Raw genomic sequence first — 12,891 nt, 5'->3', positions numbered from 1 at the left:
GAACAGGATAGCACTCCCACAATGTATTCTGTTACTTAAACAGATCTGGGCTGAGTTTATAATAATCATTGAAATTAAGGGCTGCAAGCTTGGTGAAACAAGTTTCCAATAGGGAATTGAGGGTTAAGAGAAAAGAGAGACAAAAGGATGGCAGTAGGAGTGGTAATTTTTGTTGTACAGCCTTGGGGGAGAAAAATGAAGCTGAGATAAAAGAAAATCCACAAAAAGCAGAGGTACCTTCCAACTGGCATTGTTGTGTTTATGGAAGGGAGGGGGGCTAAGCTTTGAGAAAATGGCTGAAATGGCCTGTTAAAGCATGTGGGTGTGTTCTGTTGAATGTGAAATGCTATTACACACTGCAGGAGGGAGAAGGGTATCAAATCCAAGCCCTTGCAGTGCATGTGGGAATTCTCCCACTGAGCAGTGGCACATGCATTTCCAACTCAAGCATCTAAGTTTTTCTGTATTGTTAAGGACCAGAATGGAACGACAGTAGGTCTCTTGAAGTGGAAGCTGAGAGAAAAGAACACAGCAAATAGGTGTCTTAAATGTTAGTGTCCAAGTCATGCAGGAATATAAGACTCAAGCAGGTTTTACGATAATATTAAAGGAAAAATGAGTAGCTTTCATCAGAATGGATTCAAAGTGCCATGTTAATGAAAGCAGGAGGAGCATATTGATGTACCTGAGGAGAATTTAGGTTTTTCCAGGTCAGTAAATTGTTGCTGTAGATACAGAATCTAAAACTTCACCTGGATCCCAGTATAAATATTATTCAGTATTTACAGGAACCAATATTTTCCCTACAAAACAATTTATTCCTGCAATTAAGCGGAAACACTATTTTCTACCCTACATAGTTAACTTTCCGCTCATAAGTAAGAGTGCGTTGACTATAGGTAATTTTGATTACTTCTTATGGGCAAATTGTGTCTTTTGCTGGCTAAAACAATACTTCAAATTCCCTGTTTTCCATCAAAGGAAACTGAGATCCAGTATGAGGTTAAACAGTGGCTTTGGCTTATTCATTTTTATACTAGAAAGTTTACACTGTTTGAAAAGACAGCATTACTTATTGATTTTTAATTTTTAATAAAGTGGGTGGGTATGGAATATGGAAGTACAGCCAGAATGCTCATTAGAAGCAAGGATGACAAGACTTCATCTCATATGCTTTGGACATTGGACATCTTATCAGGAGGGACCAGTTCCTGGAGAAGGACATCATGCTTGGCAGGGTAGGCGGTCAGTGAAAAAGAGGAAGATCCTCAAGGAGATGCACTGACACAGTGGCTTCAACAACGGGCTTAAGCATAAGCAACGATTGTGAGGATGGTGGAGGACCAGGCAGTGTTCCGGTCTGTTGTACACAGAGTCACTATGAATCGGGAACCAATTTGACAGCACCTAACAACAACAACATGCATATGGATATACGATTTTTTGCATCTTTTTGTTTTTATAAGGATGATTGATAATGCCTCATTCTACGTACTCAACATTTGCTAGCTTAATGATAGCTTTAGACAACAGCATTGGCCAGAGTTCGAGGTCATAGGTTGTAGCTGGAAGCAAGAGATTGTTATCTTCATCAAATGGCAGAAAGTCATCGATAGTTATTTTTCTCCAGCAACCCTAAAAATGAGAAGAAAATTAAACTCATTAAATGCATTAAAAATCAGTCTCTTAGAATTAAGGAATAAAAAAGATGAGTGTGTATGTGTGAGAGGGAAAGCATGAGAAAGTATGGGTTCTAAGGGGGGTACAATTCTGTATCAAGGATTAGAACATCTCCCCTGGGAGGAAGAAGAATATCCGACCAAAATTTGCCAATATTGCTAATAAACTGGGGAATAATAGATGTTATTTGATCTACAATTTGCCTCCATGACTAAAATGGCAAAATATTTTGCACCAAATTTCACAGTGAAATAGTGTCCTTTTTTACAAGGTCTTTTGAACACATTCTTGGGTACTATATTCTACATAATATAGTAAATGAATGTGTTTTCAAATAGCAGAAGCAAAACATTACGTAATGGCGAATAAGTCTGGGAAAAACTAAACAACTTAATATAGTAATAATGCAAATTCTCCAATTATAACTTTAGTAATCATTGCTTATCCTGATAGGCTTACTTTTCTTTTACTTCTAATTACCATCCAAAAAAAACTCAGTGCTGTTGAGTCGATTCCGACTCATAGCAACCCTATAGGACAGAGTAGAACTGCCCCGTAGAGTTTCCAAGGAGCACCTGGCGGATTCAAACTGCAGACCCTCTGAACAGCAGCCGTAGCACTCAGTACTCCTTATTGTTGCTGTGTGCTGTTGAGTCGATTCCAACTCATAGCGACCCTACAGGACAGAGTAACACTGCCCCATAGGGCTTCCTAGGCTTTTATCTTTACAGAAGCAGATTGCCACATCTTTCTCAGTCACCACAGTGACTGGTGGGTTTAAACTGCTGATCTTTCAGTTAGCAGCCACGCACTTTACCACTGTGCCACCAGGGCTCCTTACATTACTCCTACTCCTAATTAAATATTTAATTTTTAACATACTATTATACCTTATTTGGAAACCCTGGTGGTGTAGTGGTTAAGAGCTACGGCTGCTAACCAAAAGGTGGGCAGTTCAAATCCACCAGGTGCTCCTTGGAAACTCTATGGGGCAGTTCCACTCTGTCCTAGAGGGTCACTATGAGTGGGAACCGACTCGATGACAACAGGTTTGGTTTTCTTTGGTTTTATACCTTATTTAATAAAATCATCACAAATTTACCTGTATGTATATCATACCTCATAATTAAGAGCCACAGAAAAACAATAACATTAATTATTGTGATCTCATATAAAAATACCTTTTTCCTTTAGTTTTACATAATAAGTCTTCTTATAAATTCATTACCCAAGAAAAATTTTAAGGAGCACTAGCAAGCATTGTGAACCCATGACATAATACATGGCCTATACTAATGAATTGCTCATAGTCTAGTGAGAAAAGGCATATATGCAAACAACATAAAATCCAATATGCTCAAAGAGCTCTAGGGTCAGAAAGAAAAGTCTGACTAATTTTGCTTGGGGGAAGACTTTCCAAGAAGGAGATATTTGAACTGAAGCTTCAAAAATCAGCATACATTTATCAGGTAAATAGGAGTGATACAGTTCTACTCTGTCCTGTTGGGTTGCTATGAGTCAGAATCAACTCGATGGCAGTGGGTTTTTTCTTTTTTACAATATATGACCCTTGTAATCCTGAATTCATATGGCCTTATCAGTGCTTGGAAACCCTGGTGGCGTAGTAGTTAAATGCTACGGCTGCTAACCAAGAGGTGGGCAGTTTGCATCCACAAGGCACTCCTTGGAAACTCTATGGGCCAGTTCTACTCTGTCCTATAGGGTCGCTATGAGTCAGAATGGACTCAACTGCAGCGGGTTTTTATCAGTGCTTATATGTATTTTTCTTTCTTCCCTAAGAGTTGATGGGGCCAAGACAGGGTTAAAGGTACAGGTGTCTCGGCACTCCCTCTTCCAAATTCAAATGAAAATACCAGGTATAGATGTTCAGTGTTACATTTCTAAAATATAATTTGGCTACATTTATATCATGGCAATTTTTCTTAGGAACACTGGATTATTTTTGCATTGCAATTTGGATACTTTTCACTGAGTACTGTGTTAAAAAAAATAGTACCACATAATTTTAAAATGCCATCAAAGTAGACATTTATTTAGTATGCTTATGAAGAGGGATGCCTCCTTTGTTAATATAAATATAAATTACTAGAATACTTTCGAATGCAGTCATGTTCAAATTTTAATTAATATTTTCCACACTTAAGTTCAAGGTCAAGATAACTAAATTGTGCATATATTATACCCGCTTCCTCGCATGAGCCTGCTGAAAGACAATAAAAATTTGTTTTTTAATTAATAGCATAAATCAGGGTTATAAAAGATCAGGAAAAGAGCAAGCCATGGAAAGAGATATCAGCAAATACCTAAATGATCAAGACAACATAGACGGGGTGGAATTCTGACCTCACTCCCCCACCTCCACTGCAGTAACAAGGTGATTCCCCTGCCCCATAGATCTGTGGGTGGAATCCTGACTGCCATTCCTGCCTTGAGGCAAATAAGGCAGCTCCTCTCTCCGGTGGAGTCAGCGGCAGAAATAGCACTTCCATCCTTAACCTGAACTAAAGAGGAAGTGTCCTGCCCTGGTTGAAACTGTGGGAGAAACTTATTTCTACTCCCTGCTTTTGTGGTAAGGAGGTGGCAGTCACCTCACCCACAGTGGCACTAGAAGACTGTGGGGTAGATGGAGTCTTATCATCTGGGTAACAAACAAGAGAGCCAGAGCAGCATTGCAGAGTCTTTGTAAACTCAATTGAATTTTGAAGCATAACCCACAAAAGTGAGCCACGGTCTGCATTCTAAACCTAAACAGACAGGCAACTTCTGCAAATGAAAGATTTAATGAGAAACCAGAGACCTAAAGCTAAAAATGTCCAGGAAGCAGTTCAAAATTACTCATCATACCAATAACCAGGAAAATCTCAATTAAAAAAAAAAAAAAAAAACAGTAGACCACAACAACAAAATTACAGAGAGGTTGGGATTATTAAATTTAAATCAGGTGTCATAAAAATCCTCCAACAAGCAATTTATGAAAACTCTTGAAACAAAGAAATACATACTTAGACACATCATGTTCAGAATTCTGAAAACTCAAGAGAGAGAAAAATGCTTGAAAACAGCCAGAAAAAAAAAAAAAAAGACAAATTACCTACAGGAGAAAACTATTCAAAGGACAGTAGATTTCTCTTCAGAAACCACAGAGGCCAAGAGCAAGTGGCGCAATATTTTTCAAGTGCTGGGGGAAAAAAAAAAAAAAACCCACCTGTTAACCCAGAATGCTATCTGTATGTTATGGACTGAATTGTATTCCCCCCCAAAATGTGTATCAACTTGGCTAGTCCAGGATTCCCAGTGTTGTGTGATTGTCCACCATTTTGGCATCTGATGTGATTTTCCTGTGTTGTAAATCCTACTTCTATGATGTTAGTGAGGTGGGATAGGCAGCTGTTACATTAATGAGGCAGGACCCAATCAACAAGATTAGGTTGTGTCTTAAGTCATTCATCTTTTGAGATATAAAAGTGAGAAGTGAGCAGAGAAACATGGGGACCTCACACCACCAAGAAAGTAGTGTCAGAAGCAACTGTGTCCTTTGGACCAGGGGTCCGTGCACTGAGAAGCTCCTAGACCAGGGAAAGGTTGATGACAAGGACCTTCCCTTCCAGAGCCAACAGAGAGAGAAAGCCTTCCCCTGAAGCTGGCATGCTGAATTTGGACTTCTGGCCTATTATGCTGTGAGAGAATAAACTTCTGTTTGTTAAAGCTATCCACGTGTGGTATTGCTGTTACAGCAACACTAGATAACCAAGATGCTGTATTAAAAATATCCTTCAAGAATGAAGGTGAAATGAAGATGTTCTCAGATGAAGGAAAGCTAAGAGATTTTGTCAGCAGGAAACTTGCTCAAAAAGAAAAGAAATTTTCAGCAAGAAAAAATCAGAATGGAAGGAAACTTGGAACATAAGGAATAAAGAAAGAACAAAGGAAAGAGTAAATAATATGGGTAAATATAATAGGGTATTCTTCTCCTTTTGAGTTTTTTAAATTATTTTTGAAAGTTAAAAACAAAAAAGCATAGTTTTGAATGTATGTAGCAGAACTAGTTACGACAACTCTATTACAAAGGGAGGCATATAAAGGTACCTAATTTATGATAAAATATGTATATTCCAAATGAAGTGATAAAATGTTGATATTAGTGGACCATGATAAACTATATCTTCATATTTAATCCCCAGAGCAACCTCTTTAAAAAAAATATACAAAGAGATACACTAAAAAACTCTATAAACTTAAAATGGGATACAAAAGAATGTTAAGAAACACACAGAGTCAGGAAAGGAGAAAAAAAGACAAAATCCAGGTAACAAAGAAGAAATAAAATAATAAAATGCTAGGCTTAAGCCCCAGTTACCAAATTATATCAAATGTAAATAGGCTAAACACACAAATTAAAATACAAGAGTAATTTGGATACTCTTACCAAAACTAAGAATTTACTTACAGTCATACATACACAAAGATGCTACTTACAGGAGTATTTGTACTCGTAAAACACTCATTATAACCTAAATATCTATCAATATGGAATTTGCAAAATACACATATTTATTGGTATATCCATACAATGGAGTATGAGGTAGATCAATACGTATTAGTGTAAAAAAATTCCCAAGACGATTTAACAAAATAGTTCACAGATCAGTAAGTATTACAAGATCTTAATGTTGCTATTAATTATATATAGTAGGTTTGCATATGTTTACATGAATAGAAAAAAGCTTAGGAGGATATATATATAAATGGTTTATTGCGATTGTGCAGAATAGAGTCTTAGGGAGCTTTCATGCTCTACTTTGAACATTTTAGTGTTATATGAATTTGTTTCACTAAAAACAGGTACACTTTTAATAATAAAAACATAAGAATGAAACATTTCTATTTTGAAAAAAATGAAAAATAATTAGTCATACAATAGATCTTAGAAACACTGTTTTTCAAACTTGGTATTTAAAATGTCACTGGGTGTAAGAGCATTTGTTTATAATCCAGGTTTGTAGGCTTCACCCCAGAGACTGACTCAGGAGGCCTGGGTGAGGCGTGGGAAGCACATATTTAAGAAGATAGGTGGTGTTGATGCTGGTGGCTACTATACCCCACATTTTAAGAAACTCTGAATTCTACAATAATATTGTGCTTAAAAAGCACAAGGGTCAATCAGAAATAAAACCAATAATTTCTTAATATCAGTAGAACATTGGAAACAGGAGGAAATTATTGGTCCTAGTGTCTGTGCTTTCTGTGTTTATTCAGGGACAGAGGGAAGCATGGGGACATGCAGAGAAAGGCTGCTAAGAGCAATACATATTTCAAGGGGTGTTGTTGTGGTGTGCCAGAGAGCCAATTCTGACTCATGCGAGAGAGTGCCTAAAATGCTTCTCTCAGGGAGCCAATGGAATGCTCAGATTGGAAAGTCACTGACAAGACTATACATTGAGTGTCACGGTATCAGTATTATCACTGCCAGGTGAAAGATGAACGCCATAGAAGAGACAAAACTGCTCTCTGTTTTACAGCACTGTTTGTAAAGCTATGCAATATGTTTTTATCAGGCTGATGTCAAAGAACTTTGTTTTTTACTCAGAATCCAAATGGGAAATAACAGGAATGCTTTCACGAGGAAAACAATATGCTGGTGTAAAAATATGAACTGTAAATGCCATGCAGAGACATTCTGGGAGGTTTATTTGGCTCACAGAAGTGATAAAGGCAAAGGTTTCAAGGGGTAATTGGAAAGGGAGAGAAGAAAATTTGTAATAAGGCAGAGAAGGAGCATCATTTTCAAATAAGAGAAAGGTAAGAAAGCATTAAGAAACTGAAGAAGAAAAACAGTGAGGAGAGACTCAGGTTATATAAGACATGAAAGGGGAAGGAAAATAAATGGCGAGTTTAAGAGATGTCTTTAGCGTATTTTACCAAATCGATCAATAGAAGGTAACAAAGCATATTTTTTAAAGGTTGTATCCTAAATTTCAGAAACCCTGGTGGCGTAGTGGTTAAGTGCTATGGCTGCTAACCAAAGGGTCAGCAGTTCAAATCCACCAGTGCTCCTTGGAAACTCTATGGGGCAGTTCTACTCCGTCCTATAGGGTTGTTAAGAGTCGGAATTGACTCAATGGCACTGGGTTTGGCTTTTTTGGTTTTATCCTAAGTTTTGCAGTGTAAAGCAACAAATTAACATGTACAAAGACTGAACAGTTCTTAATGCTACTCGATACGTTTTTATTGGGCTGATGTCAGTAAATTTTTGGAAATGGGAGAGTAAAAAAATTAATAAACTAAAATTGTATATGCCTGGAAAAGGACAAGGAAAGAAAAAAACATAGAGTTGAACTTGTCAGAAAGGATTTACTCTATTTGCTAAGCCTAATATGCATTCGGAAACCCTGGTGGCTTAGTGGTTAAGTGCTACAGCTGCTAACCAAGAGGTCGGCAGTTCGAATCCACCAGGCACTACTTGGAAACTATTGGGCAGTTCCACTCTGTCTTACAGGGTCACTATGAGTCAGAATCGACTCGAAGGCAGTGGGTTTGGTTTGTTTTTTTTGGGTAAATATGCATTCAGGTGTTGACTCTGCCTTACCAGCTGAGAATGACGTAAAAAGAGACAGAAACTTCTGCCCCTAGCCCAGAGAGGACATACGTTTACCAACCAAACAATCAGACAGCCACTTTTCTATGACATGGATACTACCCTCAGAGGGAGCAAAATTCTTATGTCCTGCCCTTTTAACACTTTTATCTATTTATTATCATTGTCGTCACCATTATTCTGCTATACTCTTTTTATTCTGCTATATTCCAATTTTAAAGCGTGGACACAAGTTAGAGGAAGGTGAATAGGTGGATACTGAAATCTGGCTTGTGTAAAGAATTCATGTAAAGAACTGTAGATTGGACCAATATAAATAAGAAATATATATTTAAGAAAAAGACCTAGAGGAAAAAAAAGTATCTAGAATGTAACAGCATCTCATATATTTTTATCTGTGCTTATGTACACATTAAGTAGATGGGGCTCTGGGTACTTCATACTCACCAATATGGAGAAAACTAAAGCAAGGACAGAGGAGAGGGTGTTTTGGGCTACAGACATCACAGCTTCACATAAAGGAGAAAGGAAAGGCCTTAGAATATGTATCTGTAACATGAAAACCTGAAGATGGTCAAGCACTGGCTACTGTTTATCATCCCAGTAATCTACATGTAACCAGATTATCATTCACATAATAATCATACACAGAGGAAACAGGAAGACCTAACGTATTCAGTTCCTCAATATATACCACATATATAACATGTTGCCATGAGGTTGTTTCCGGCTCATAGTGACCTTACAGGACAGAGTAGAACTGCCTAATAAAGTTTCCAAAGAGCAGCTGGTGGACTCGAACTGCTGACCTGTTGGCTAGCAGCCGAGCTGTTAAGCCACTGTGCCACCATGGCTCCACCACATATATATTCAAAGTAACTATAAACTCTGGAGTGCATATTCCATCTGACTGAAAGCTGAATCAAAATAAAATATTCAAGTCAGAGCAAGCTGTGGTAGAACAAAAGCAATGGTGAGGACTAAATATTTTACACATAGAATAAAGGAAAAAAATTATAAATATGTGGTTCAAAGAAACATAAGGAAAAACATTTATTTAAAAAAATACATGCCAAGAAAACACTGATACAAAAGAACATTAGGTGGATCTTTCTGTAAAAAATATCAAAAACACATTATAAACCCATAATAATTGAAATAATATGGTATTGAAATAGAAGAAAAAGTAGTGGAAGAAAATAGAGTCCAGAAACAAATACAAGTCCAAATCGGAATTTAACATATGATGAAAGTGGTTTTTAAAATCAGCGGGATAAAAAGTAGAACATTAAAGATATAATTCTGGACAACTGGCTAAGTTTTTGGAATAAAAATTAGCTATATCTCTATCTCTTACAGTAGATAAAACAAATTAATGCCCAAACATAAAATAATAATAATAATCCTACCAAAATACTAGATTAAAGTATATTTTTAAATATTGTGGTAGTGATAAAATAGATTACATTAAATGATAAAAAAAAGTCCTAGTCTCTATAAAGAAAAATAATGACAATCAACTACACAAAAATTACAAGCCTTATTAGGGCGAAAGGCAAAGTTCAAAGAAAATTTAAAAAGCAATTCCTCTATACATGCATGTATTACCATCTGCAGTATATAAAAAATACTTCTAGTTTTATAACAAAACTTTAAATAACTTGTTTTATATATAAGCAAAACATAAGAAATTCAAGAATTATATAAGTGTGTATAGACGCAATGTGAGACTAGAGGACCAAATATGAAAACTGGGCAGGAACTAAGAAAGTTTGGGCATTGACTAATATGACCTTGGGCAAGAACCATATTGCAGAAACTAACTGGGCATGGCCGGTGGTCACTCTATAACCCCTCCATCTCTGCGTCCTCACTCAAGGTCCATTGTGTGCCAAGTGAGTGCCTGGTAGGCTAATCATGTGCTTTTTCCTGACTATACCAAGAGGCAAAAAGAAGAAGAAAACCCTTGGCTTCCATAGTAGGAGATGGCAGTGGGAGAGCAGGAATGAAGAAATACAGAAAGAAAGAAACTAATATTGTTGAGAATCTACTATTTACCAGGATCTTTGCTAGGTTCTTTTACATATTTTGCCAAATTGCACCTTCACCTGCATTCGTTCCAAGACATGTTATGTGTCTATCATCCTGATGGATATGGGTCCTTTGTCTTTGCATATGTGCAAGTGACCCAGAAGGCCCATGGGTCCCAATGAGTAGATCTAGATATGCTGAACTCGTGGACCAGGAATGCTTTCTGCCATCCTCAGTGAGCAAAAACTTGACCATGCACTTTAGCAATGAGTGCCAGCAAGTTGTCTACCAAAATGATTCATATGGAACCAGCTGCACCTCAGGGGGGAACCCTGGTAGCATAGTGGTTAAGTGTTACGGCTGCTAACCAAAAGGTTGGCAGTTCGAATCCTCCAGGCGCTCCTTGGAAACTCTGTGGGGCAGTTCTACTCTGTTCTATAGGGTCGCTGTGAGTCACAATTGACTCAAAGGCACTGGGTTTGGTTTGGTTTGGTTTTTGTACCTCAGGGCTCAACAGTCTAGTAGCAACCCCTACAAGCTATTCTGTACAAGAGACCAATAAGGAACCACAGGAAACCATTTGGATTTGGGATTCAGTCTTTCTGACCGCCACACTCCTAGCCCTCTTTCCTATACCTGAAAAGAACTTTGAAGAGGGGCAGGCTGATCAATCCCTTCCGTCATCAACTAACTTATCTAAAAAAGACAGATAAACTTATTGGATCAGGTTGAAATTTCCAGATTAGACTAAATCATTTATTTATTTTAATTTCTGAGTCCATGCAGAGCTGGCCTTGGGAGGAATCAGTACAGTTAAGGAGAACGACTTTACATTTTCTTTGCATAACTGAACGTCATTGTGTTGATGAATTCTGACCCCATTCAGATGGGAATTTGGAAAGTACAGAGAGAATAACAGGGTTGGTTTAATATTTTGCTCTTGTCATTTCAAAATACTTAACTTCTGAACTCTCTCCTGCCTCAAGTTTAGGGAAATGTTTTTTGGGGGGCAATGAGAACCCAGGCATTTGACCTCCTCACTTTCTCTATGTTTACCTTCTTGCCATAATCTCACGATACTGTCCACTGGGTTTTTCAGTTTCTTAATACTATATCCTCCTTCTTACTCCTGTGGGAACACTTAAAATTCTAAAATCTAGTCTGTCGAATCCACCTTCTGATTGATAAAAAAGGACAATAAAGGAATTCAACAAATTTTGACTTTCAAGGTCTATTGTCTTGCTCTGAATATATAAAGAAAACTCGAATTTGGATAGCAAAGGCTAATGTGAATGTCTTTACCTTTACATTCCCACTGTAATGATCCTAACAATCCCTGATCCTTGTCCCTGCAACACTCCCTATCACCACGCCTCATGGAAATGGATCATTCAAGCCCATTAAGACAAAAGCCATGTTCTTAAAAGCATAATTCAAGAATTATTAACTTTTCATAGTTTTTCTCACTCCCTCAAATGTTCAGGAAGAATTCTTTCCAGTGACCAGAGTGGGCTTCATACCCGTGCAGACATGTAGAACCCCATGCTTAGAAGGTCCCCACACTTGGTTTAATGCACTCCTGTTGCCATTTTGAAATTCTTAATAATTTCTGAACAAGGGGCCTCATGTTTTCATTTTTCACGGGGCCCCTCAAATGATGTATCTGTCCTGCTAATAACTGGGCATTTAACAAGAGTATTCCACCATTAAAAATCCAAAGGTGTCAAATACACTTTAGCATTGCTAAATGTGGTGTGATTCTATTTTGTCATATTAACTGAGGGATTTTTTAATTCTTTATTTGTATTTCCTATTATCCCATTTGCTTCCTTCTAGACAGCAGTAAAAACTTGCTACATCAGAGTAAGGTTTGTTAACATAAAAAGGAAGCTCAAATGCAGGACTAAGAATTGATGGGATGAGGTTCCTGAGCAGCAGACGCCAGGACAGAAGAACCATGTTCAAGCATTCCCTCCGGCTACCACATCATGAAGAAAAGAGGTAGGAAAGGTGGTAGAGAAAGCTCTGTGCACCCACCTCCTAGCCTGGCCTCTTCAGCCTGACAGAGCAGAGGCAGCAGCAGAGCCAGCCATCTACAAAGACAGGTCACCCTGCAATGGTTCAGGCAGCACCAGTTCAAAAATCACATGTGACTTGTGTCACAGAAGAAGCAACTTGTTTGTTATTAATCACTAATTACATATGCAGGACCTTTTCATCCAGTACCTACACAGTTGATATACTGCAACATCACAATGTGTTAGTCTAGGTAACAAAACGTAAGACAAATATATATCAATGGAAAAGATGTATATATATTAATGTATATGCACTTGAACTTACCATCCAGTAAAGTTTGACAATATACTTCCCATAGCTATTGAACAAAGGCATGTGACCCTTCACAGCCTTGCACAGAGAATATATATGTTCCCAAGGCTTCCAGGCGAGAACAGGAGAATCCCCTGGATTCCCTTTAAAATAATTATTCAGAATGGCTCCATTAAATATCTTCCATACTGCATAGATTTCACTGATAATCCATCTCATCAGCTAGAGACAAA

The 12,891-nt window shown here is 37.7% G+C and overlaps 1 protein-coding gene across 1 annotated transcript in view; it reads right to left on the bottom strand.

Moving 5' to 3' along the window:
- The window catches only part of ADGB (androglobin), a 227,648-nt gene that overhangs the window by 174,907 nt on the left and 39,850 nt on the right, over nucleotides 1–12,891 (bottom strand). The window contains exons 5-6 of the mRNA XM_023550601.2: nucleotides 12,671–12,880; nucleotides 1,496–1,635 (exon numbers count right to left, since the gene is read on the bottom strand). Of these exons, the coding sequence (XP_023406369.2) occupies nucleotides 1,496–1,635; nucleotides 12,671–12,880 (350 nt within the window). The remainder of the gene's footprint in view (nucleotides 1–1,495; nucleotides 1,636–12,670; nucleotides 12,881–12,891) is intronic.

The sequence above is a fragment of the Loxodonta africana genome, chromosome 1, assembly GCF_030014295.1.
Source record: "Loxodonta africana isolate mLoxAfr1 chromosome 1, mLoxAfr1.hap2, whole genome shotgun sequence".
In the NCBI taxonomy this organism is placed as follows: domain Eukaryota; kingdom Metazoa; phylum Chordata; class Mammalia; order Proboscidea; family Elephantidae; genus Loxodonta; species Loxodonta africana.
Note: the sequence above shows the minus strand (reverse complement) of the source record. Positions and strands in the feature narration are given on the sequence as shown.